The sequence below is a fragment of the Procambarus clarkii genome, chromosome 82, assembly GCF_040958095.1.
Source record: "Procambarus clarkii isolate CNS0578487 chromosome 82, FALCON_Pclarkii_2.0, whole genome shotgun sequence".
NCBI lineage: Eukaryota > Metazoa > Arthropoda > Malacostraca > Decapoda > Cambaridae > Procambarus > Procambarus clarkii.
This window is the reverse complement of record NC_091231.1, coordinates 3,887,934-3,914,052: the sequence shown is the minus strand read 5'-3', so window position 1 is coordinate 3,914,052 and position 26,119 is coordinate 3,887,934. Positions and strand designations below refer to the sequence as shown.

Below are 26,119 nucleotides of genomic sequence, written 5' to 3'. Positions count from 1 at the left end.
CATCGGCAAATTTGCAAATGTTGCTACTCAAACCTGAATCTAAATCATTTATATATATTATAAACAACAGAGGTCCCAGGACAGAGCCTTGAGGCACTCCACTTACAACATTTTCCCACTCTGACTTGATTCCATTTATACTAACTCTCTGTTTCCTTTGGTATAGCCATGCCCTAATCCAGCTTAATATAGCACCCCCAATACCATGAGACTCTATTTTTTTAATCAGTCTTTCATGTGGCACTGTATCAAAAGCTTTGCTAAAGTCAAGGTATACAACATCGCAATCCTTACCACTATCAACTGCCTCAACAATGCTAGAATAAAAAGATAACAAATTTGTTAAACATGAACGGCCATTTATAAAACCATGTTGCGACTCAATTATTAATTCATGTTTTTCAAGATGAAGACGAATTTTATTTGCTATTATAGATTCGAGTAACTTTCCCACAATAGACGTTAGGCTAATTGGTCGATAGTTAGACGCAAGTGATCTATCTCCTTTCTTAAAAACTGGTATCACATTAGCAACTTTCCAAAACTCTGGCACTCTGCCTGACTCTATTGATTTATTAAATATGGTTGACAGTGGGTCACAAAGCTCCTCTTTGCATTCTTTAAGCACCCTAGCAAACACTTCATCCGGCCCTGGGGATTTGTTTGGTTTGAGTTTTACTATTTGTTTAAGAACATCCTCCCTGGTAACTGCTAAACTCGTCAACCTGTCCTCGTCCCCACCCACATAGACTTGTTCGGCTGAAGGCATATTGTTAAGTTCCTCTTTAGTAAATACAGATACAAAATATTTATTAAAAATACTACTCATCTCTTCATCACTATCTGTTATTTGACCTGTCTCAGTTTTTAATGGACCTATCCTTTCCCTAGTCTTAGTACGATATAACTGAAAAAACCCTTTAGGATTTGTCTTTGCTTGCCCTGCTATGCGAACTTCATAGTTTCTTTTTGCTTTCCTTATCTCTTTTTTAACATTTCTAACCAGTTGTACGAATTCCTGTTCTAAAGTGACCTCCCCATTTTTAATCCTTTTGTACCAAGCTCTCTTTTTACCTATAAGGTTCTTCAAATTCTTTGTTATCCACTTTGGGTCATTAGTATACGATCTATTCAATTTGTATGGTATACTACGTTCCTGTGCTTTGTTTAGAATATTCTTAAATAAGTTATATATTGAATCCACATCGAAATCCCCATTTAAGTCACCTAACGCTGGGTTCATGTCTCGCTCCAAGACCGGCCCACACCCCATACCCAAGCCTTTCCAATCAATTTGACCCAAAAAATTTCTTAGGCTATTAAAATCAGCTTTTCGAAAATCTGGCACTTTAACAGAATTTTCTCCTACTGGTCTATTCCATTCTATGCTAAATCTGATTTCTTTGTGATCACTGCTCCCTAGCTCACTCCCTATTTCGATGTCATTAATTTGCGTTTCCCTGTTAGTTAACACTAAATCTAAAATATTATTTTCCCGTGTTGGTTCCTTAATGTGTTGCGTAAGAAAGCAATCGTCAATTAATTCTAGAAAATCTTCTGCTTCACTATTCCCTGTTTTGTTCAACCAGTTTATTCCGCTAAAATTAAAGTCACCCATGACATAAATACTGTTAGATCTAGATGCTCTAGATATTTCATCCCATAGATGCTTTGCTTCCATTCTGTCTAAATTTGGTGGCCTATATATTACTCCTATTATAATATTATTAGCTTTTTCGTTTAATTCAATCCAAATAGTTTCTGTGTGTGGCTCTGTTTTGATTCCCTCTTTGAGACTACATTTCAAATTGTCCCTAACATATATGGCTACTCCACCTCCTCGTCTAATATATCTATCTGTGTGAAATAGTTTAAATCCATATATTTGATATTCAGCTAATAGTTCTCTATTTTCTACATTCATCCACGTTTCGGTAAGTGCAATAATATCTATTTTTTCTGTGCAGACAAGAGCATTTAATTCGTTAATTTTATTTCTTAGACTTCTACTGTTAGTGTAATATACCCTAAGTGAATTGTTATTTTGCGGACCTTCTCTTTCCCTGATCGTTTTGCCAATTCCTTTCTCCCACAAACACATACTTTTATTACCTCCTTCCTCCAAATCAATTCCCATACCTCTATCTACTAACAGTTTAAACCCAAACAAACACCTCTAACCACTTCTTCTAGCGAGTTCGCAACAGCAACAACCCCAGCTCTCGATAGATGCCCCCCATCACGAGCATACATTTCATTTCTTCCATAGAAGTGTTCCCAGTTGTCTATGAAAGATATTGCATTTGATTTGCAATATCTTTCCAGCCGGCAATTGACACCAAGTGCCCTCGATATCCATTCATTTCCCACTCCCTTTCTTGGAAGAATGCCACATATGATCGGGATTCCTCCCTTGCTCCTAACTAACTCTATGGCTGTTTTATACCTCTGAATCAGTTCCTCACTCCTGACTCGACCAACATCATTTCCTCCCACGCTAATGCAAATAATGGGATTGTTCCCATTACCAGCCATAATATCATTCATGTTGTTTATAATATCACCAATGCCAGCTCCGGGATAGCAAACCCTTAACCTGTTCCCCCTATCTCTAGCACAAAACGTTCTATCCAAATACCTTATCTGGGAATCTCCCACAACTAATGTTTGCTTAGGTACTTCCTTTACTTTCTGAGGGGCCTGCGCTTCCTTTCTCTTCGTTGCTTTCCCTTTTGCGCGATCCACAGTCTCTCCACAGCACTCGTCCTCCAAAACGTCAAATGAATTTGAAGTTGCTATGGCGTTTGAAGGCGGCTTTATCAAAGTCTTCTTAAGGCCCCTGTCTTTCGCAACTCTCCAAGACGAGGTCCCTTTACTGCTGGTCTCCTCCTTGTGCACTTGTGGTAGGGGATTTTAATGCCAGACATCCAGCTTTAGGATCAAGGGGTAAAGCAAATAGGAATGGTTGCAGATGGTACCAGTTTTTGCAGGAACATGAAGATGTTCAACTGCTGGGCGAGCCCTCTCCTACTCATTTGAGGGGAGGGAGATTAGATTATGCTTGTTTAATAAATGCTGAGGGCATAGAGGGGAATTGTCTTACTGTGGATGAAATGCTAAGTGATCATTTTGCATTACATATACAGCTTAAACTAGATAAAAAGCATGCCTGCCTTCAGAGGAAAAGGTTAAAGTTTAATGAGGGAGAATTAAGGGGTCTTGTTGGCCATATTAAGTCTTGATATGATACTTATAAGCCGGTTTCGGCAGAAGCATTTTATGAAGATTTAATTAAGGAGATAGATGTATTTAATGCAACATTGAACCGGAAACCATCTAGTATAAAAAGGCATCCCCCCCAGAAAAGAAAATTATACACATGACAAGATGCTTAAGGGGTGGACATTAACAATGAGGAGAGCTCACAGGGATTGGAATAGGAATGGTAGGACTGAGGAAGGGAAGAATGCTTTACTGGCAGTTGCTAGGCTGTGTGGGGAGCAGAGAAAGGAAATTAGGAGCAAGTATTGGCAGGAATTTGCAGAGAAAGTTGGGAGTAACAGAAACTTGAAGGAAATCTGGCAAGACGTAAATAAAATAAGGGGTAAAAAGCACAATTTTGTTGCATATCCAAACCCGCAAGGAATTGCAAATGGCCTCGTAAATAAATGGGCGGAAGCTGCCAAACTTAGTTCATTACCCGCTGTAACGAGAGAGTCGTTAGATTCTTGGAAAGATCTAAGAAAGGATTTTATACTTATAGCAGGTAACAGTGGTGATGTCACTTGCACAGGTATTACCAGAGAAGAACTAATAACGGCGATTAAAGTTGGGAAATCTACCGCACCTGGGGAGGATGGAGTAACTTATGAAATACTTAATGAACTTGCCACTATGACGAAAAGCCCACTTTTAGACCTCTTTAATATTAGTTATAAAGAGGGCAGTATTCCCAGTAAATGGAAAAAAGCTATGATCATCCCTATCCCTAAAGCCAATGGAGAGTATAGACCTGTGTCTTTAACCTCGTGTTTTTGTAAAATGATGGAGAGGATCATTTTAAATAGACTTTTATATATAATAGGTGATCAGCTGTCTAGTAATTTGTTCGGGTTCCTCAAAGGAAAAAGTACCTCTGATTGTATTATTAAATGTCTAGCTAATGAAAATGATTATTATAGAATTTTCATTGATTTACAAGGAGCTTTTGATAAAGCCAACAAAGAGGTTATTTTATATGAATTAGCTAGTCTTGGTGTTAAAGGGAAATTATTGCGCTGGATAGGGGATTATCTTTACAAAAGGAAGGCTCAGGTGTGGTATCAAGGTTGTATGTCAGGTGTGAGGTCTTTTGAACTCGGCACACCTCAGGGAGGAGTGTTGAGTCCCACCCTGTTTAATGTACTAATGAATAAGATAGCATCTGAGAGATACTCAAATGGGGTAACTCCGATCATATATGCCGATGATATTTTGTTTCAGGGCAAAGATATTTCAAAGGTTCAAACAGTGTTGGACAATTTCGGAAACCTGTGTCACCATATGGGACTGGTGGTTAATGAAAACAAAACTAAGTTTGAATGTAGAAGTCGGAGCCCCATTGTTTTGAAAATAAACGATAAAAATATAGAGAGAGTTAATATATATAAATATTTAGGCATATATGTTGGATATACCCATGGATATACCCTGAGTTCATCTCAGCTTTGGAAGCTGAGATGAACAGACTGTTGGGTCAATGTCGGAAGAGATTACAACCTCTGAAGGCTTTGGCATGCTGTGGAAAGGGAGTGGGAGTCGATTGATTGATTGATGAAGATTAAGCCACCCAAAAGGTGGCACGGGCATGAATAGCCCGTAAGTGGTGGCCCTTTTAAGCCATTACCAGTATCAAGAGCTGATACTGGAGATCTGTGGAGGTGCGAATGCACCCTGCATGACGGGAGATGTCTCCTTTATGAATGTGTTAAGATGAAGATGAAGCAACCCAAAAGGTGGCACGGGCATAAATAGCCCGTAAGTGGTGGCCATTTTAAGCCATTACCAGTATCAGGAGCTGATACTGGAGATCTGTGGAGGTGAGAATGCACCCTGCATGACGGGAGATGTCTCCCTTGTGAATGTGTTAAGATGAAGATGAAGCCACCCAAAAGGTGGCACAGGCATGAATAGCTCGTAAGTGGTGGCCCTTTTGAGCCATCACCAGTATCAATAGATGATACTGGAGATCTGTGAAGGTGCGACTGCACCCTGCGTGACGGGAGATGTCTCCCGGACCAAATGGTGACAAGATGGTGAGTGGGAGTCCCTGTGCTACGAATGTTATACTTGAGTACTGTAAGATCTCTTATTGATTATGCTGCACCTGTCATTTCTTGTTTTGGTAAAGGTAGGATGGGCAAGTTGGAGAAGGTACAAAATGAAGCAATGAGAATTATCTTAGGATGCCCAAGAAATGCTATGATTGAGATAATGAGGATGGAGTTGAATCTGCAGAGTATTGGGGATAGAATTTCAGAGATAAATGTAGCCTCTGCCATTAGATTAATGAGAGGTGGGGGAGCTAATGAATTAATCCTTTCGGTTCAAAAGGTGGGAAGTAGTGAACAGTGTATGATGAAGAAGAGAGTATATATGAATAAATTATGTTATAAAGTATGATGTTATTACAGAGTGTGTTGCTGTGCCCAAGAGAAAATTTACACCACCATGGGAGGATTGTAATGTAGATGTAGTAATTACTCCCTTGCATAAGAAAAAAAGTATGTATGAAATAGGAGAGCTGAGGGCAACATATGATTGTATAATTAGAAAACTGCCTACGGAAAACACTCTACATGTATATTGTGATGGGTCAGTAGCTAGGGATGGGAAGGCAGGATGTGGAGTCTTGATCAGGGAGTACACTGACGTCGGCACTGTAGATACTGTTATTGGACGCCGCTTAACTGACAATATCTCTTCAACGCAGGCTGAACTCCAAGGAGTATTAGCAGGATTACAGGATGATTTGGTCAAATGTGGTAAAAATGCTTGCTTCTTTATTGCCAGCAGAGGAGCGTTAGAGTCTTTAAATAGCAGACGCCCAGTATATCAGAATATTGTGATAGAGTGTAGAGAGAATGTTAAGAGACTAGAAAAAACTGGGTATAATGTAAGATTCATGTGGATCCCTTCACATGTGGGAATACTGTTGAATAAGGTAGTTGATGACATAGCGAAGAGAGCCACTGAAAAAACTCTTGTTGATGTTGTATGTCAGTTAACCTTGAAACAAATGAAAACAAGACTCAAGGTGATTCAGGAGGGTGAAGAAATGATAAAGAGAATGGCAGTGGTGGACAGTAGTAACACACTTAAGAATTATTCAATAATAAATACAAATTCGTCCTTCATTTATGGTAAAGGAAAGTCTACTTGGAAGGATTCAATTTACATGAGATTACGATTAGGATATAAATATATCTGGCAATACGGTGCTGATGTCAGTGAAAAAGATAAGGAGTGTAAATTATGTAGTATGCCGTACGCCCACACCTTAGAACATTATGTATTAGAGTGTCACCTTATTGAAAAATATAGAAATAAGGAAATAAATAGTGTACCACATCAAATTGTTTGGATGTGTGATAATGGTATAATAGACAGTATACTTAGGAGCTACAAGAATTTTGCCCCAAGAATGTAACAATTATATGCTGTACTTGCTGTATGCAATGTTAAATGGGATTCTTGTACTGTTATATGTCTATTTGTACTCACTGAATTTGTGCGCCCCTTGAGGGACTTGAAGTAGAAGGGGGTAGAAATAGCCTAAGCTACTCTATCCCTTTGAGATGTATTTATTGCTTATCTCAATAAACATACTTGAACTTGAACTTGAACTGCACCCTGCGTGACAGGAAATGTCTCCTGTCTCTACATTGATTTTAATCTTTCTGATAAAGTAAATTCATCTTCAAAAAAAAAATTAGGATTCGTTTGAGAAATGTGAAATATAGCTTATTGGTGATATCAGAGTACATTGAAAATAGTTGCCTTGCAGCATATTTATCACAAGAAGAAGAGATTTGGTAATGAGTTGTTAAAGATTCCCACTGATCTAACAGCTGCTTTACACTATTGTTCCTTGCCAACCATCGTGTTCCTGACAAAGGTATTAACTGTGAGGGTTCTTTCCCATCATTCATCAATCTGTAAATTTATAGATAACTTTATCTTTTTAATGAAGATCTGTGGAACCAGCTGTAGCTTTCGGGAGGAAGTATTAATGACAATTAAGATTGGGAAATCTATGGCCCCTAGGGAAGATTACCTTGCCTTGCGGTTACTTTTTCTTCCAGAGGACCAACTCTGGCGGTAAGTGGACGTCAAGCAGGCTGTTGGACGCGGCTATGATTTGTACACATTACATTATAAAAGCATAAATAATCAACATTGAGTTTCTTAACATTAATAGCCCAAATTGCTTTTAAGCTAGCCCAAAAAGTAGCAAGTAGCGAAATTAAAAAAAAATTGGGAGGCTCTCAAAAGTAGCCCAATTCGCTACTTGTAGCCCAATCTGGCAACCCGTGGCGTGGAGGGGCTCGGGGGGCCCTCTTCTCCCCCCCCCTCCTGCTATTCCAAAATACTTTACTCACTTTCTCTTTAATACTTGCCTTTCTACTTCATGTTTATACTTTAAATAAGTTAATTTATGCGAATTCAACTATTTATTTTATACAGCTACTGTATAAATATATCAATTTAGTTTTTGTTATGGTAAAGTGAGTACTGTATTCCCGTAAAATTTAATACAAAAGTAGCATCAGCTATGATAGTAGTTAATTATAAATATATATACAGAGAGAGTGTGTGATATATGGTGTAATATAAGGTGTTATATAAGGTGTATAGTGTTGGGGAAGGGGGGGTGAGGATAACCATGGTAACCCAGGCGCCGGGACACCTCGCAGCCTCCCTCATCTCCCTCACCCACACATCATAACACCATCATCAGTAACCACCTCTCATTGGCACCCTACCCACTGTATAGCATCTGTACGGGCAAAGTATATATATATAAATATATATACTGTATTCTGCATGCATCATGACTACTACTTTTTTGGAGTAAGTCTTTAAGGTGAAGGGTCAGTTGCTTCCCTAACTTTCTTCACCTGTTGCCGTCTTGTCTGTGATAATGTATGCCGTTTATACTGTCCTTTAAGAGCGTTTAGGGTAGTTGGGAAGGTGGAGGTTGTGTGTGTATATAAGGAGTGTTCGGGCAGTAGTGTAGCCTTGCAGGTGTTGCATGTTGCATAGGCCGGATACTGCAAGGTCTTGTAGTATCCGGCCACACATTCCTGCTCCCGTTCCCTCTCCATCTGTACCCTTGTAGGTTTCTCTAAACCGTCTGTCAGATATATGAAAAGGATCACATAGTGTACAGTTAGTGACTTCTCTCATGTACATTCATATTTCATTGATTTTATTTTATTTAATTTTTTATTATTTTATTTATATATATACAAGAAGGTACATTGGGATTGTGAGGATACATAATATAGTAATTACAATCTTGTAAAGCCACTAGTACGCGCAGCGTTTCGGGCAGGATTATTTAGTCTTGCCTGTTCTTGGTGTTGAGCTGAGAACCTTGGAGACCAGCAGTGGTCTTAGAGCTGAGTAAGGTACAGTGGTGTTTAACTACACTTGTTATATTTTATTTGACTTTGTCTCGTGTACCCTGCTATACCCATCAGTAATGATATTAATATAAAACAACTATATCTGCATATTTTAAGTGTATAAATTTGCGACTGTAATATCGTCATCTCGGCTTGGTGCCTTCTTTTGATATTTATTTACTTGCGTGTAAGTGGTTTTACATGAAAGTAAGAACTTGTAAATTAAAAAAAATTAATTATCTAAATGTTCACATTATTTACAATTTGACTGGAAATTTGTGTAGTGAGTGGTTTTTGCCATACAAACTTTGAATTTGTTGAACCCATACAGGTTCAACAATGGTGTCAGCTATTTTCATAGCTGCCCTGCCTGCAGGTGTGTGTTGCTCAGGTGTGTTCCAGGAGGCTGCTAGGATTTGCTTTCTCTTGCTCTCCATTCCCTTTTCCTCTTTTATTTTTCATGAGGCAGTGCTATGCTGTATTTTACTTTCATAAGCAGAGTGGGACAGTGCAGTAAAATATTAGTTACCCACTTAAAACTTTGTATTAATCAGGAAATTTATGCTCTTCCCCATACTGGATCGGTATGACTTTTTTTTTATATATATATATATACTGTATATACAAGAGTCACTAGTATGCATAGCATTTCGGGCAGGTCCCTGGAATACGACCCCCATGAAGAATAGTTTTTACAACCACGTACACATTTTATTGTTGAGTTAAACAGAGGCTCCAGTTAAGGATTTGTGCCCAGTAAATCCTCCTCGGCCTGGATACGAAATGACAAAGCACTCGCGGAATGCCAGGTGAGTGTCTTACCACTACACCATGGAGACTGGTTACGAAGGTTACGAAGAGTGCTAAACTCCTCGTTTAGCACTCTGTGTTAAAATGTTAATTTTCAATATGTTCTATCCATCGTTGTTGGTCAGGACCCTGCACATCTGTAATACCGACAGCCAAAATCCTGACAAGTCATAATCCTAACAAGCTATGATCCTGACTTGCCATAAGCACACCATACTGCAGACTCCTCGTTGAACATGGCCGGGTTAAGTTAGGTTGTAAATATAAAACTATGAAATAAAATGAAGTTTTATATTTCATTTTTTGGCTTGTTAGGATTGTTAGTGTCAGGATTATGTCCCAACCCTTTCCATCATACATTTTAATTAAGAGTAACAGATGAAATATATTTTTCAGATGAAGCATCCAGCATCATGGGTGGCTCAGAATTACCTAATATTCCTGATGAATTTGCAAATTGTTATGTAACAGCATATTTTCTATGATTATTTTTGTATTGTTAATCCTGCATAAACTGTTTGTCTTTTATCTTACTATTAATCTGGCTAAGGTGGATCACAACATGCACTCATTCAACCTTTTCACTGGGCCATCTCTGCTGTATCTTTTTGCCTGTTTATGCACATATTCTCATTTCTAAATTGTACAGTATGTCTGTAATGTCTTTTTCACATAGGTTAAAGTAATTGGGGGTTTGGATGGTTATTGGTCTCCAGACATCTGTGTCTAAAAAAAAAAATATTATCACCAATAAAACAAAATCAGAAAAATGCCAGGCACTATTTCAATATACAGTAGTTTAAAAACATAGTGTAACATTATTATTTCCATGATTCTTGGGAGACTAATTAGGAAGTTTGTTTTATCTTCAAATTAAAGGGATTATATTTGATTTAATTTGGTCTCTATCTTCAGGCAGATGTATAGTTTTTAAACTGTTATTTGACTTTGGTAGACACCTAGAAATAGTTATTAATGTGTAGCAAAAGGTGTCCAGAGACCAATCATAAAATTTGCCTGTTTCTGTGGTTGAAAAATAATGTACAGTACTGTATCTCCATATATCAATCAATTAAAAATGCCATTGACATACCAAACACACCATGCTACCATACATAATGGTTAGTGGTTCCCAAGAAATGAGTCACCAAACATGGGTGTCTAATGTGCGATTTACATAATACACGGGAAGAAAGGAAAACAAACAAATTCACCACACAATATGAAACTACTTTAAAGAATATTGACACATCAATCAACTGTGTCCCATGAGAATGCTCTGTGTTTTCTGAGAATTAAACTGCCAGACGCTATTTGAATACTAGTCTTTAGGCACCCAGGGGGAGGGGGGGGGTTGAACATCCAAGATTTAGGTCTGTTATTCTAGGAGTATTTCCTAATTTTATGTAAATGAAGAGAGTTACAATATAGTCTATAATATGCATAATCATACTGCCAAAATTTCTATAATTGGGTGATGTGTTTTGCTGTCTGCAGACCAGTGTTAGGGTGCATAAGGACTTCGTTTTCAGACAAATCTCTTAACACATTTATTTTTTAATATCTCTGTGGGTATTGTATGTATAGCTTCCATTCTAGTGTAATTTTATAAAACAGTGTCTGCTCTTTTGAGTCATAACATTAATTTTGCAATAAATTTTAGATATTGTTTTTGGTCACTAACTTTTTTAAGTGTTCGGTAACCAGTAACTTCACCATAAAATGCGTTTATATTACTATATTTGTTCTTTACTGCCAGCACTCACATTAGTTCTGTATTAATCTTTTTATTCAAAGTTTCTATTTTGCTACCATTATATAGGAAAACTGTATTATGTAAAATATGTTTAGACTTTAAGTAATTAATCTCAGTACTTTTCAACTGCCACAAGATAGATGTACATTATTTTTTTTCAATATTGCACTGTAATACGGTCCTTTCAAAAGAAAATATATACAGTACCGTGTAAATCAGAATTATTGTAGTGATATGCAACCTTTTGGTTATTAAAAAAGTGTGTAATTAATTTTAATGGAAATGCAGTACTATATATAAAGTACTGTATTAAATTGTGATTTATATAATTAAATTGTACTATATAAATTGTCTGTGTTCTCAGCTCACAATTGAGTATCCCAGGTTCAATCCCTGGGCAGAACAGAAATGGTTGGGCACATTTCCTTTCACTTGATGCCACTGTTCACCTAGCAATAAATAGGTACCTACAACGTAGGTAATGTCATGGATTGCATCCTGGTGAAAGTCATACTGTACAGTATTGTAGTTTAGAGTAAGTGTTTAAATACATGAAATAAAAAAAGTTATTGCTTAAATTTTGAAGCTAAATTATCAAAACTTTTCATCAGCTCACTAGAATTATAAATAAACCTTTGGACAAATAAGTATTGTGTGCAACTCTCTTTCTATTATGACTAAATATAGAATGAACAAAGGCATGAAAGATTATGATCTTCATCTATATATATAGGAGCCAAGTTGCTGACGCTGCTACTTCTTCTCATTCTAGCATAAGCAAGACCATGGGCAAGTTGTTCGCCCGAGTAACGTTTATCCCATCACTGGTGTTCAATGTTTTTATGGAGAGAGTGTCATCACGCCGTTGGTTTGATTATATTGATGAGCGAGTAATCCTTGGAGCGCTGCCCTTCAAAACCATGACAAAGCAGGTGAGCCTAAAATCCTGGTTTATGATATTTGCCAGATGTTTTGATAGTTATTGATAAAGTAATTTACCATCATTATGAATCATCCATCTCTCGTTAACAAACTACCAATAAAACTATTGGAACCAATACTATTCACTTATGATGATACTGAAGTTAATAACTACTGTACTGTAATTTATTTATATTTTGATACTGCTTTCATTGTAACATAGGTGTAGCCAGGTGATTTAACATAGGAGTTTATTTTTACCGTTGTGGTTTTTTGTATGCATTAGGTTAGATTAGCATGATTATGCTGATGTAATTACTGTAATAATTGTTCCACTTTTAATTTCTGTGGGCTCTATATATACAGTTTACATACACAGTAAATTCATACTCTAGAGCGTGAGAAGAATTGCAATAAAAAAAATTGACACGTTTTCATCATGGAGCAAGTATTTCACCTGTAGACTAATGACTGATCAGGGAGCTTCAAGTATCAGTATCTGTCATACGGTTAATTTAAGATAAATTAAAAATATTAGGTTTTGTTTAATTCTTAGTTTGAAGTTGAAATTAATAAAAACAGTTAGAATGGCATTCACAGATTGCTAGATTGGAGTGGTTCACTGGGCTCAGAACTCCAACCACAGCACAGTAATACAGTAATAATTATAATGTTTACATCATTAGATTTGAATTGTCTAGAAGCAGAACTCAGTTTTTGGTTTAGTTTCCTCCAAAGGTAATTTAAGTTGAATCTACCCAACCCCTGAAAATACCAATTAACATTGTCTTTTCTTCAATTCGAAGAAAAATGACAAAGAAAGTAAATACAGTGGTACCTCGCATAACGATTGCCCCAAAAGACGAATATTTTGGGTAACGAACGGCCTGATCGGCATCAAATCGTCCCGTATGACGAACGCTGGTTTGAGTAACGTAAACACCACATGGTGGGGTCGCGCTGCTGCTTGCACATTCTTAGACGCCTCCGACGATGCACATAAATTATGTTGTTCTTGTTTAAAGATGCTAATGATGCTGGGATATAAAAGGGTGACTGCTGAGATGTTGCAAAGCATTGACGTTTTTGTAGGAAAAAAGAAATGAAATGTCTGATATATAACAAATGTCAAAAAGGTTCGTTCGGTGTTCAGCAGGTAGGCTGCTCCATTATAACAATCTTTCTTTGTTTCAAATGTGTTCCATTTGTTTTTTATTTGTCATTTACGTCTCAATAATGGAGCAGCCTACCTTACATACACTGAGTAAACCATTATGACATTTTCCTTTCTTCAAATGTGTTCAATATTTACTTTTCATTTGTCTCATAGCAAAAGGTTCGTTTGGTGGTCGGCAGGTAGGCTGCTCCATGTTTCTTTAAAAAAAAAAAAAAAAAAAAAAAAACTGTTGAAACAATTTGAAAAAATGGACAAATGTCATAAAGGTTCGTTCAGTGTTTGTCGGGTAGGCTGCTCCATTATTGAGACGTAAGTGACAAATACAAAACAAATGGAACACATTTGAAACAAAGAAAGATTGTCATAATGGAGCAGCCTACCCAACAAACACTGAACGAACCTTTTGCTATAACGAATATGAAAAACAAGGGCTGCTGGCTGGGTTAGTAGTGCGTGAGCAACCATTTGTGGCACACGTGCCTCTGGCTCTCAAACACCTGTCCCACACGGTGTAGAAAGACTGTGCTCAGTCGGTGCAATTCAGACCCTATTGTTTGAAGAACATAAGGGTCATAACATTGGTGAAGCTAGGCGCAATAAGGGCTTAACACAACGGTCGGATGCCAGTGATACAGCACCTATGAGGATGATACAGCGAGTGTATCCAGGTGTAGCTCTGAGCCCCACCCTTGCCATCTCTAATGTATGTAGATGATACATAGATGAATCGTTTTCTGCGTTCAGTGATGATGCATCTGATACAAGTAGCATAGATGAACAGTGTTAGCGGCTTCCATGGTGGTGGTGTTCATTGATATTTTCAAGAATACCTGAATCTCTTCCTGACTGATGGACACTCTTTGAGGCTAGCTGAATCTCTTCCTGACTGATGGACACTCTTTGAGGCTAGCTGAATCTCTTCCTGTGTGGGACCTTACAAAGCGATCTTTTCAAGACTACCTTACAAATTGAGCTTTTCCTATAATCGTTTCAATACTACTTTATGCTTTACAAGCTTGACTACATACCACCTACAAGTACTAAAGCCAAGGGTGCACGCGAGTGTGTTATTTGCAAGCACACAGAACGATGAAACAGGAAACGAAAATCTATCTGTAGCTGGTGCAAGGAGAGCAAAGTCGCGCTGTGTACCATGGACTACTTCGTTGACTATTACGCACCTCCAAAGTACTGAGTGTGTAATACAGTGTGTTACTGTGTAAATAGTATGTGAAACTGTACATATTGTAATTTTAGTGAATTTTTACCACGTAATATTGTGACAAACATTTAATGTGGACACATTACTGACACATGTATCACAGTTTCATGGAAAATTATGAACATTCTACTGTATACATATTGTAAAGTTCACAAATATGCATCATATACGATAAAAGAAACAAATAAAACCGCATTGGAAATGCATAGAAAAAATATTTGAAAATATATTTGTGGCAACACGCGGTGCTTGAATGGCCCGCGCGACCGTGTCTGGGAGCTTCACACACGGGCGACCAGGCCCTGATGACGTCACAGCGCGCCTTGTCCACGCCCTCACAGCCAAAGTAAGTGGAATTTGGTAATTATTTTTACATAGACATGTTCAGGGATGGTAATTTATCATTTTGCAAAGAAAAATTATATTTTGGGGAACATTTGATGTCATGCACACTGGGGAAATTTCACAATAAACACAGTGCATCACACTGGTTATATGGGGGACACTCGTTTTGTATGACGTCCGTTTCACATGACGAACATGGAACGGATTAAATTCGTTATGCGAGGTACCACAGTACTTTAGTCAAATCATAATTACTGTTGTTGTTGTTGTTAAAAATTCGCTACCTGGAACAAAAAGTTCCAAGTAACACGGGCTATGGTGAGCCCGTATAATAATTACTAATGTGCCATAGATCGTTGCCTAGGTTTCTGTGGGTGATTATTAATGGACCATAAAATTTAATTTGAGAGTCCCGGTACTGTAGTACTGTTGGGTTTCTTCTCAACTCTCAACAGTTGGGTTTCTTCTCAACTCTCAACAGTTGGGTTTCTTCTCAACTCTCAACAGTTGGGTTTCTTCTCAACTCACAATCAAGAATTCCGGGTGCGAATCCCCGGAGGGACAGATATGGTTGGGCACATTTCCTATCACCAAATGCCTCTATTCACCTAGCAGTAAGTAGGTACTCAGGAGTTAGTCAACTTGTTGTGTGGTTTCATCCTGCAGGGGGGGGGTTTTAGTTATTCAATCTTAGGGGGAGACCTCAATATAAGCCTAGCATGTATATATACACTCTGGCTGGCTGTCCCCTGACATAATAATTTATTATTCCTTATTAATAATCTGTAAACAGTCCTTTTAGGACTATATTGTCAAAATATTTCTGATAGCTAAAGTGCAGGTAAGTGTGCAATGCATTTTCTGAACTTGACCACAGGAATCTTTAGAAAATTTGAAAGCTATGCTGTACTGTACAAGTCTTACATGCATATTCTCTGTTTGCATCCAGTCCAACAGTTCACAAAATACTTTGAAACTACACTAATTAGTTTATTTGTCTTGTAATGTCAAGAGCAGTCAGTCATTGAAGGAAAGTCGGTGGTGCATTGAAAACTCTAGTTAGGAACAATATGAAAAAGAGATGTGATTAGAGGCCATCTTGACAGAATGATTGATATAACCTTAATGCTGAAGACGATAAGTCACAATAACGTGGCTAAAGATGTGATGACCAAGCCAAACATCAGAAAGTGGAGAAAGACAACGTTTTGGTCCGTCCTGGACCATTATCAAGCCGTTATCAAACATGCAGCTTGATAATGGTCCAGGAGGGACCGAAACGTTGTCGTTTCTCCACTTTCTGATGTGTGGTTTGGACATTTTAATGCCTGAATGTGAAACTGTAGTGTAGTCAGAGTTAGAGGAGTATAGGTGTACAATCTGTGGAGTATGTGTAGTACTAGGAGGATAAGTGCCATAGGCAATGATAACGTTTGAAGGATATTGAGTGCGAAAGTCTGTCACTTAAAAGATTGAGGGGTGTACTATGGTAGCTCAACCATGTAATTAAATAAATGATAAAATACTGACTAATGTATATTTGAGCGAGTTTAAAGATTTTAAGAAACTGGGAAGAACTATAAGACCAAAGGTACTGTGATGCCCATCAAAAGTACAGTACATTAAACAAAATATGAGCATGGAGCAATTCATCATATATGGAATTCAGTGTTGACAGATGCACATAATAAATACATAATAAAAACCAAGATAAGTTAAACCTGTCCATATCAAAAAATTTTATGAAAAGGCAATAGTCAAGGGAAAAGATTTAGGGGTGATCCTAGATTGGTAATTACATTTAGGCAATTACACACACACACCACACACACTACTGTATGTATTATTTATTGTATTGTATATATACAACATTAACATATTATTTATTTTTTGCAGCTTGTGGAAGAAGAGAAAGTCTGTGGAGTAATATCTATGAATGAAGATTATGAACTAAAATGGCTATCCAATATGAAGAGGGTAAATTTTAATTCTTTACTGTTTAGTTTATTTGTCAGTAATTATTCAGACTACAGTGGTAGTCTGAATAGTGCAATATTGAATTTGAAAATAAACATTTTTTTATTTATTTGTTGGAGGGCTCTCTCAGTGACTCCAAGTTCTGATATAGTACAGTACTGGCATGCCTCAGGAAGATGCACTAGGCCTCTGAGACCCACTCTTAAGAGCTTGCTGGTAGCCAGGACTAGAATCTGGCTCTCCCTATGAAGCAAAAGGAGCTTTTGGGATCAAAGATCAACTAAAAAATTAGTAAAATCCAACAAAAAGCACAAGTTCGACAAAACACCCTATTACTTATAGAAAAATTGGTCCCCAAGATAACAGGGTAAATGAGCGCTGCCACTGGATAAATACATTAACCATCACCAGATGGTAGCCCAGATCACCCAGGATACTATCCAGTCTACCTCCTCACTCGTAATCACTTAAGTGTAATTACCTAATGATGTAATTGGGTAATTACCTAATCGTGTAATCTGTGACAGGCCTATCCTCTGCTATGTGCTTTTATTTAAGTGGTTTTGGCTGTTTTTGGAACATCAGATCTGCTAGTTTCCATTTCTTTTCTTCTTTGTGATGGTGTTTTCTGTCACCCACATTATATGTGCCCTAGCTTTGTAGTTAGCTTGCATTTTACTTGTTCTTACAAGACATACTGTACTGGCTCTGAAGGATTCAGGTTTCTTCTGTACAAATTGACTCCTTTTGAGTCACCTCACTTCTGAAGAGCACACAGTACTTGTTATCCACTGTGAGGCCTGTTGATGGAGAGTGTAGTAGTTAGCTGCGTGCTTGTGTTGCAATCATGCCTAGCTCTGCTCCTTGTGTATACTGGTGCTTCACATTTTGGCCTAGTGTGTGCTTGTGTCATGGCAGCGAGTCATTTCTTCTCTTCAGTTCTGACTTTGTCCCTCTGTAGGCATTTGGTCATTGAGGTTGAGAGAGGTAGCCTATCCTTTGCTTTGAATACTTGGTGCCCAGCATCTTTGAGGGGGTCCCAGCTGTCAGAGAGGTGTTTTTCATCCATTTTTGGTTGGGCCCCTCGGGCCTCTCCCTCTGGACCTTGGTCTTCCCATGTTTGTCGTTTCAGCCAGGACTTTTGAATCCTTGTGTCTGGTGGTCAATTCCCAGTTGCTGAGGCTCTGAGCCATGGATTTCTGGTCCCCCAACTGCAATTCTTCTATTATTGGTTTCTTCTGTTTCCATATGTCTTCATTTCCTTGCTATGTTCTCTGCCTCTCTGGACTTGTATTGTGCTTTGACATTTGGGATGTGACTGTTGCCTCTCCTTCCCTGGGTCCATGTTTTACTGTCTTCTCCTATGGGAAAGCTCTGGCTAACTTTTCTTTTTACATTATGGTATTTTCTTTTTCAGATATGCCAGCCTCTTCTGCTGAAGTACCATTGTGAGTTAATTCTGGGAGTTACAAAGAGAAACTGTCCCAGAAATTGTACATTGAATGTAATAAAATACCCTTTTCTGGGGCATACTCCAGTAACTCAGTAACTCTGTCCTCACCTTGCTTCCTCCTCCTGCATGGAGGGGGGTTTAGTTTGCGCAATTGAGGAGTGAGGAGGCAGGCAGGTTGTAATGCCAGGTGATGTGGGCTGCAGCTTGGTGATGGTCAGACACATTGTGGTCAGGCTGTTTATCAGCAAAATAGGACCTAATTGTTTCAAACCAGTTCCTTGTTTTGTTGTGCTTATGCCTCCTGGTGAGGTTTTCTAAGTATTGGGTTATTCTATAATCCCCAAGGTCCCCTCTCATATGGTCTTGGCTCCTGGTAGGAAAGGGTGGGTTGCAGAGACATCTTCTTAAGACATAGCAATACCACCACTTAGCACAGGGACCCACTGAGGGCTCACCAAAATGGGCACTTCAATTCATTCAGTGTGATCTTTTTCATATCTAAGAATGTTCAATATATTAATACTTTTCCTTAAGTTTTTATATGCAGTCCATAGCAGCAAAACAAAACTGATGCATTTGACATCTATTATCACCAGACAGCCTTCAAATTTTCAAGTGATAGCAATCATGCAAATTGAGCTTAGATAATTTAGAGTACAAAATTAAATAACTGTTTTCTCAAGTCCAACATTTAGTATCATTTCATATTGTATATTCAGATCAAAAGATTACTAAGCTTCAGTGTTTGTACGGAAGCACCCGTATTAGAGCTTTAAAAAGAGTGCGCTGTCCTATGCTAATAGTTTTTGTCCTTGGCTACACTAGCACTGCATTATCACTTTGTAGTGGCTTAAGAACTCTTGTGTGTGAATACATAGTTTTCCATAGGAATGAAGTCAAGTATAATCCAATTTATTTTTTCTAAGAGTCTTGATAAAAATGTAAAATATGAACTAAGGTGTTTAAATTTTAAATTCAGAATTGTAATGTATTTGCAATAATTTTGTGTTTTAGATATCTACATGTGTCTGCCTTTCATATATAAAAGGCTTGTAAATATTAATAAGCATAATACAAAGAAATCACAATAGTCTGAAATATCAATGAGAAAATCATTTGGGGCAGTGAGGGGATTTGAACCAGTGTTCTAGTGATAGGCAAGCATCTGAGAGTCACTAGAATGCTGGTTCAACTCCCTGCATTGATCTAAATTATTTTATCATTGATATAACACCATTGTGATTTCTTTGTGTTCGAAAGGAGGGGTATATGGTGGAGACACCATTACCCACAGTCCAGAGTTTAGGCAGGTTATTCGTAAAAATCTGGTTGTGGCACCAGTCCGGACTCTTGAAGTGGCCTCAGTAGAGTTCTGGGTTGAATCGTCTTTGTCCTATCATGGCCGAGTGGGTTAAGGCAAGCGTCTGGAAGTCACTAGAATGCTGGTTCAAGTCCCTACATTGTTCCAAATGATTTTCTCAATAAGCACAATAATAATTTGCTAAGGAATATGCCTTCTCATTTTCACTTATTTCTACAGGACTGGGCAAGTGTTGGTGTCAGCTTTCTTCAGCTTAGTACAACTGATATATTTGAAGCTCCTTGTCAAGAGAAACTTAAGAAAGGAGTAGAGTTCATCCAAGATTTTGACTCTCGTAACGTTGATGGCCGCGTATATGTTCACTGTAAGGCTGGAAGGACGAGGAGTGCTACACTTGTTGCATGCTACTTGATGGCTGTAAGTTCAAAGAGAAAAGTGTGTATACTGTTTGATTGTTGGAGTCTTATATACAGAAGTATAAAGAGTGCATTTCACATTTTTTCAATTACTTTTCTGAGGGGACCCCCTTCGGCTCCCCGGAGCTATCCAGGCTGATATGTATATTGTTAGACTTTGGCTTCAGTCAGTGTGAATGGAGTTCTAAGCCTACCGGGGACCACGGCCAGAACTTGGCCCCCTCAGAGAGGCACGAGAAGCAATAGCCTATAGAAATGCATATGTGATTTGGAGCATTCCATATCTCCCATCACCCGAGAAAGGCTCCCAGAAAGGTAAGCGCCTCAAAACAAACCCCTATACTGGTTAAAATGACAAATAAACAAACTAGTGGACTGAACTCCTCAAATGAAAACGAGCAAACGAGCATGATGTCACAAGAGCTGCACTACATGTGTGCGCAGCTCCCCCCTTCCCGGGAGGGGGAAGGGGGGAGCCCCAGAACCCCCCCTTCTACCAGCATGCTATGATGTTAGAAAGTACAATATGCTGCATCTTTTGGCTATGTGCTGGATTGGTATTTGGGTGCAGCGTATTGAAGGTCAATGGGTTCTGGCAGCCCAGTATTTAGTGGATGTTCCCAGGTCTTTGCACTTGTGTGGTTTTGGGTCATGTCTGTCAGCCAGGGGTCTTGTCCTCGTCCTGACTCCTGCCTCCTCCCTGGTAAGTCCCCATGGTTTTCTTCCTTTTCTGTGTGTATTTAGCTTTAGGGAGCCACAAGAGGCTCCCCCCAGCCCTTTGGGAATGATTCATTACATTCAACCCACATTGAATGTAGTGAAATGACAATTTCTGGGCGAACCCCAGTATCTCCCTGATCTCCTCCCTCCCAGGTCGTCGGGTGGATGTCTACATCTGCCCTAGAACTGGGAGATCAGGCCCTGGCAGGCAGTCAACCTGAAGTCTGCCCTTGTGTCCATGATGTTTGGAAATATTGTATGCCTCTCTCACGGCTGTGTTTCCGAATACTGTACTGTATGTCCTAGGCCAATATTTGGGCATGGGTGTTTGGAGGTCTAACAGGGCTCTGGCAGCCTGGTATATGGTGAATGTTCCAAGGCCACACAGTGCCCTTGTGTGGCCTTGGGTCATTTCTCTCGTCCAGCGGTCTATTCTTCATCCTGACTCCTGCAGTTCTCCCCTAATTCCTGGTAAGTTCCCATTTGTTCTTCCTTCTCTGTGGGTAGTTAGCTGCAGTGAGCTGCAAGGGGGTGTTATTCCCCCAGAAAACAGGCATTGAATGTAATGAAATGCCAATTTCTGGTTGAGCCCCAGTGGCTTCCTGAACCCTTGCCCTGTCCCTTCCAGGTATTAGGGGGTAGGTTTTGTTTGTGCATCTGCTCCAGAAGTGACTACTCAGACCCCGGAAGGTAGGGTGAACGCACTCATGCTAGTTTCAAGTGATTCGAGTGTTTGTTTACTTAGTTCAATGAGTTCATTAGGCGAGTTTTGAGGCTTCAGTCTCTTTTTAACCAAGCAGTGGTTTGTTTTGAATCACTGACTTCTTGGATGCATTTCCTGGTGAGGTGGCAAAATATGACCACTCCCTGCACCTCTGTGAGGGGGCCAGATTCTGGCTCTGGTCCCTGGTAGGCTGAAGAACTCAATGGCTGATGCAACCTGGTAGATGGAAACTATCTCAATGTGTAGCTTCAGGGAGCCACCTGGGCTTACCCAGAAATTGGCATTTCATTACATTCAACTTTTTTTGTTTTGTCTTGATTTTAGGCTTTGTATGCTGAAAAATATAAATTAAATTTCATTTAATTATTTTGACTTGAAGTGTTTTGGTAGGTCTGTTACTTTTCTATCTCACTCAAACGTGTGATTGTTTTGAACTTGTTCTGCCCAGTACTGTATGTGGAAATAGTTGGCAGTAGTACTGTATTATTTGAAGGTAAATTTAATATAGTTTTAATGTGTGTGTAATTACAGAATGCGTATTGAGATTTTATAATTTGCAGAAACACAACTTGACACCTGAGGCTGCTGTTGCTCAAATGCTAGCTGTGCGTTCCCACATCTGGCTTGGACCAAAACAGTATGATGCTCTTCATACATACCATTTAGCTTTGCAAGAGAGATAATATATGAAACATCTCATAAACTAAGGTCTTTCATCTGCATATTTATGTGTGACAGTAGTCTGTTTTCTTAAATATTTTATTAAGATGAATGATAGTACTATATTTATCATTAAAACTTAAGTGTGCATATTATGTTTGGTTTGTTCAAGCTGTGAGTTATTTTTTAAAGTAACAATAAATATCAATTAGTTTACACAGCTACATTTGCTGCATTATCTTGCACAGTACTTTTCCAATGTGAACCATGTTTCTTAAGAACTTGTAGGAAAAATAGATGGTTACCTGGAGTCTTCCTGCTGGAAAAATTAGTCATCAGAAGAGAGAGAGACTATTGTAATTTACTAATAATTAACCTCTAACATGCAGCTATGGACTTGGACACATCTGCATGTGCAAAAATAAAACAAAAATACAAAATATTTTTTCCTCGTAGAATTTATTAATTTGGATGCACAAGCTATAGAAAAGTGTAAAGAAACTGAATATCTACATTGTAACCAGTTTTGTGCACAGAAAGGTAGAGTGCTTAGCAGCCCAGCTCCATATGTTAGTACAAGAGCTCACTGTCAGCAAAATACACTGTCCGAGTAAGACACCTCAACGTTGACTTTGGATTTCTAGATGAGCAAAATAAATAAAAATAAATAAATATATATATATATATATATATATATATATATATATATATATATATATATATAAAGTGAATGTATCAGTAAATGTATGTATGTATGTATATATCAATAAGAACTAAGGAAACTGCAGAAGGCCTATTGACCCATGTGAGGCAGCTCCTATTTATATCGTGGATATAAATCGGAGCTGCCACTGCCTCATATGGGCCAAAAGGTCTTTTGCACTTTACTTAGTTCATATTGATACATACATACATTCATGAGTGAGTTTGAAAAGATATAAACAGGAGCTGCATCCAGCAGATGAGCTTATTATGTAGCTACTAACACATTAGTTGACCACATTAGGAAGTGGCCTACTACAATTTACAGTATTGATAAACTTAGTGATCTTTATTGCCCCCCTTTCCCCAGATGACAGGGTACATTGCTCCCAGCTTTGTTCCTTCATCTTCTGGCCAGAAATGTAAGCCTGATCCCTCCTCGTCTTTCTTTCCAAAGGGTAATGCGGCCTCAGTTCTTGACCCTGCCATCTCTCCTGACCTTGTTCCAGTCTTCCTGCCAGTCTTGTTATGAGTGTTGCCAACATCCCCATTCCTCTGGTTGTTGCAACCCTTTACTCCAGAGCCAACTGCTGTTTTTGTTCTTTGTAAACCTACACTTGCCCAAGAGCACTAACCCCCAGTTACTCTGATTCTGTTTGTGACAATCAACTCTTTGTATTTTATGTTTGTCTTTATTTCACATCTCATTTGTATTTGTTCTTTATCATTTCATTATTCAATGGAATATATACAATTTTAATGGTAATTTTAATGAGCTGCACCTTTTAATTTCCCAGTTTTCAACCTTTGAGTATATCTCCAGGAACCGATGCTGTGCACTTGCCTTGGCCACTTCTGCAGTTATACAGTATCTTTTATCATCCTTCCACCTTTTCTTGGTGTTACTAGCTCTACTGCTCATTTTAATCTCTAGTGATTTTAACTGTTGACATACCCTCTGGGGTGATATTCTTATTAAAACCCAAGATTGTCTTTTAAAACCTTTTGTCCTCTCTTTAACCCTGTATGCCTCTGACTACGCAGCATATTCTAACTGTGACTATGCAGCATATTGACCACATGTGCTTAACTCATGGGCACTTAATGAAAGAATGCCCCGCTCCTTATTATTTGAACTGCACTGTTCCACCCACTTACAGTTGTGCACCTTATTGTAGAACATCCTGATTTTAAGGACGAGTGTAGGTCTTGCCTTCTAACAGTGTCCATGATGAGTGAGATCTGGCTCATGGGCCCTACCTTCTATCTATTAATATCTACTGCATTTATATCTCTTGATATTTTGGCTCTCTTATATTATAAGTAATTATCAAAAGCAAGCACTAAGCCACTAGGGGACTAATTTATATGTGCTTATGGTGTTTGAGCTTGAGCTCTTGGGTCTTGTCTATCAATCTTCTATCAAGGTGCAACATGTGTGGTGGTCTTTGTTCCTAATGAATACAAGCATGTTCTGGATGGTGAAATGTGGTCTGGAAATTTATAGACAGGGTGAACATGAAATAAAATGATTAACTTATACTTTTTGGTGCCTATTGTGTGGTATTTAATATTCATTTATCAACCATATACATGGGTAGTGCAAGTCTTAAGCATTACACCATAATATGTATAAAACATTATGCAACACTGCAGATATTGCATTAATTTATGTAATACTGAGTTGCTGTACAGTAATTTCTAATCATTCATTAAATATCCTCTACAGTATTTTTAACTGGGCTTAAGGCTTTTTATTATTTGTTTACATTTTAATGTACTGAGAGAACATCCTCAGTTTATAATGAATGAATGTTTATTCATTATAAATTGTTACTCGCCTCTCTGGATATCCATCTTCATTTGTGACACTATTTTTATATATAACAAATAAATTATCTTTATTATTTTTAGTTTTCATTGTCCTTGGGTAATCTATTATAAAGTTATTGTTTCTGTTGGCATTTTAAAGACATTAACTAGTTACTGTTATAATATTTTATTTCCATAATTCTTCCCTTGCTTTAAATTAAATGCAAGAATATTTTCGTTTACCCATCTTAATAATTACCCCATGATGAATATCATGGTCCGAGTTTAAATAAAAGTAGAACAATAGTGGCTCTTGATGTTCTTTTTAATGTTTTTCTTGTCATAAGGCAGGAAAATTATTTATTCATAAACAGTCGCAAATTATAAACAGATGGTGTATCTTGATTAAAAGTTATGGTAACATTTGCAGGTAAATTCAGGTAGATATATATAATAAAATAAGTAGTACTGTTAATTGGCTGATAGTTCATGTATTAGCCTGGCAAAGTCATAGACAGTACATTAGTCCAATACTAAAATAAACTCTCAGTATAAAGACAATGTTAAACATGATATTCATCTATTAAAAAGAATCATAAGAAGTCCTAGAATCCTAAAACACCTCCCTCACTGTCCACGTTTTTACTCAGAGAGAACTTGCCTTAATAGAAACCTGCTTAGCCTTCATATCCACCACCTTAAGCATCCTGTACTTCTTGAAGAGGAAACGTTATTCTGCTTTACAGACCATGCCATGTTTACTTTCCTAACCTCTACAGTACTACAGCGATATAACTCGGCTATTTGAGTCCCCTGCTGATCGTCATATTCCTCCACTAAGGGATGGATGGATGGATATACAGTATACTGTGTATACTGTATATATATATATTTGACTGTACCTCCAAATTTACATTGGCAGGGTACATGGCTTAGGAGGTGGAAGAATCGGTGGCAGCTACAGCAAGGTCCGCCTCTTGTACCCACCTGTCATAAATTCTAAAATACTGCTGCAATTCAAGATAAACCTCGATAAACTCATCAGGACAAATGGGGAAACCTTTGACAGTCCTCTGGCTTGCTGTCCTCATTGAGGCCTCTAGTGAGATGGTGGCCCTCAGGTAAATTCAGGTAGATATATATAATTAAATAAGCAAGTTGTACTGTATGTATACAACCTGTCATCAAACAATGATAGTATCTATAGTTGTGCAGTCATTTTGTGAAACTAAGTCGAAAACCAATGACAAACGACTGGCTAAAGCAGTCCAACCAAAGACAAAACTGCTGGAAGTCCATCATTCTCTGTTCTGCTGGAGACTTTGTATTTGAAGTACATAAGTGAAGAATTTACAGCGTTGTGAATCGAGCAGAGGTCGGCAGCGAAGCATTACCCGAGGGCCACTAACCCTAGTGGCCTCGACGAGGACAAGA

At 38.2% G+C, this 26,119-nt stretch overlaps 1 protein-coding gene across 3 annotated transcripts; it reads left to right on the top strand.

Annotated features, from left to right (window-relative positions):
- Positions 1-7,903: 7,903 nt before the first annotated feature.
- PTPMT1 (protein tyrosine phosphatase, mitochondrial 1) lies at positions 7,904-24,780 on the top strand. 3 transcript variants are annotated; one of them, XM_045752226.2, is made up of 5 exons: positions 7,904-8,112; positions 12,008-12,167; positions 16,797-16,877; positions 19,871-20,068; positions 22,072-24,780. In XM_045752226.2, the coding sequence occupies exons 1-5, from the start codon at positions 8,093-8,095 to the stop codon at positions 22,192-22,194; spliced, it is 582 nt and encodes a 193-aa protein (XP_045608182.1). In that variant the 5' UTR covers positions 7,904-8,092; the 3' UTR covers positions 22,195-24,780. The 3 variants fall into 3 exon arrangements, with proteins under 3 accessions (XP_045608182.1, XP_069171969.1, XP_069171968.1); XM_069315868.1 differs by having other exon boundaries at positions 7,907-8,040; XM_069315867.1 differs by lacking the exon at positions 7,904-8,112 and adding an exon at positions 9,308-9,478.
- The last annotated feature ends 1,339 nt before the right edge of the window (positions 24,781-26,119 follow it).

Excerpts from the sequence above, each read along its gene's own strand:
- PTPMT1 (XM_069315867.1), top strand. The coding sequence starts at position 9,453 with ATGACAAAGCACTCGCGGAATGCCAG. Across the intron at positions 9,479-12,007 it reads AAGCACTCGCGGAATGCCAG|CATAAGCAAGACCATGGGCA; the intron begins GTGAGTGTCTTA and ends TTCTCATTCTAG. Across the intron at positions 20,069-22,071 it reads TTGCATGCTACTTGATGGCT|AAACACAACTTGACACCTGA; the intron begins GTAAGTTCAAAG and ends TATAATTTGCAG.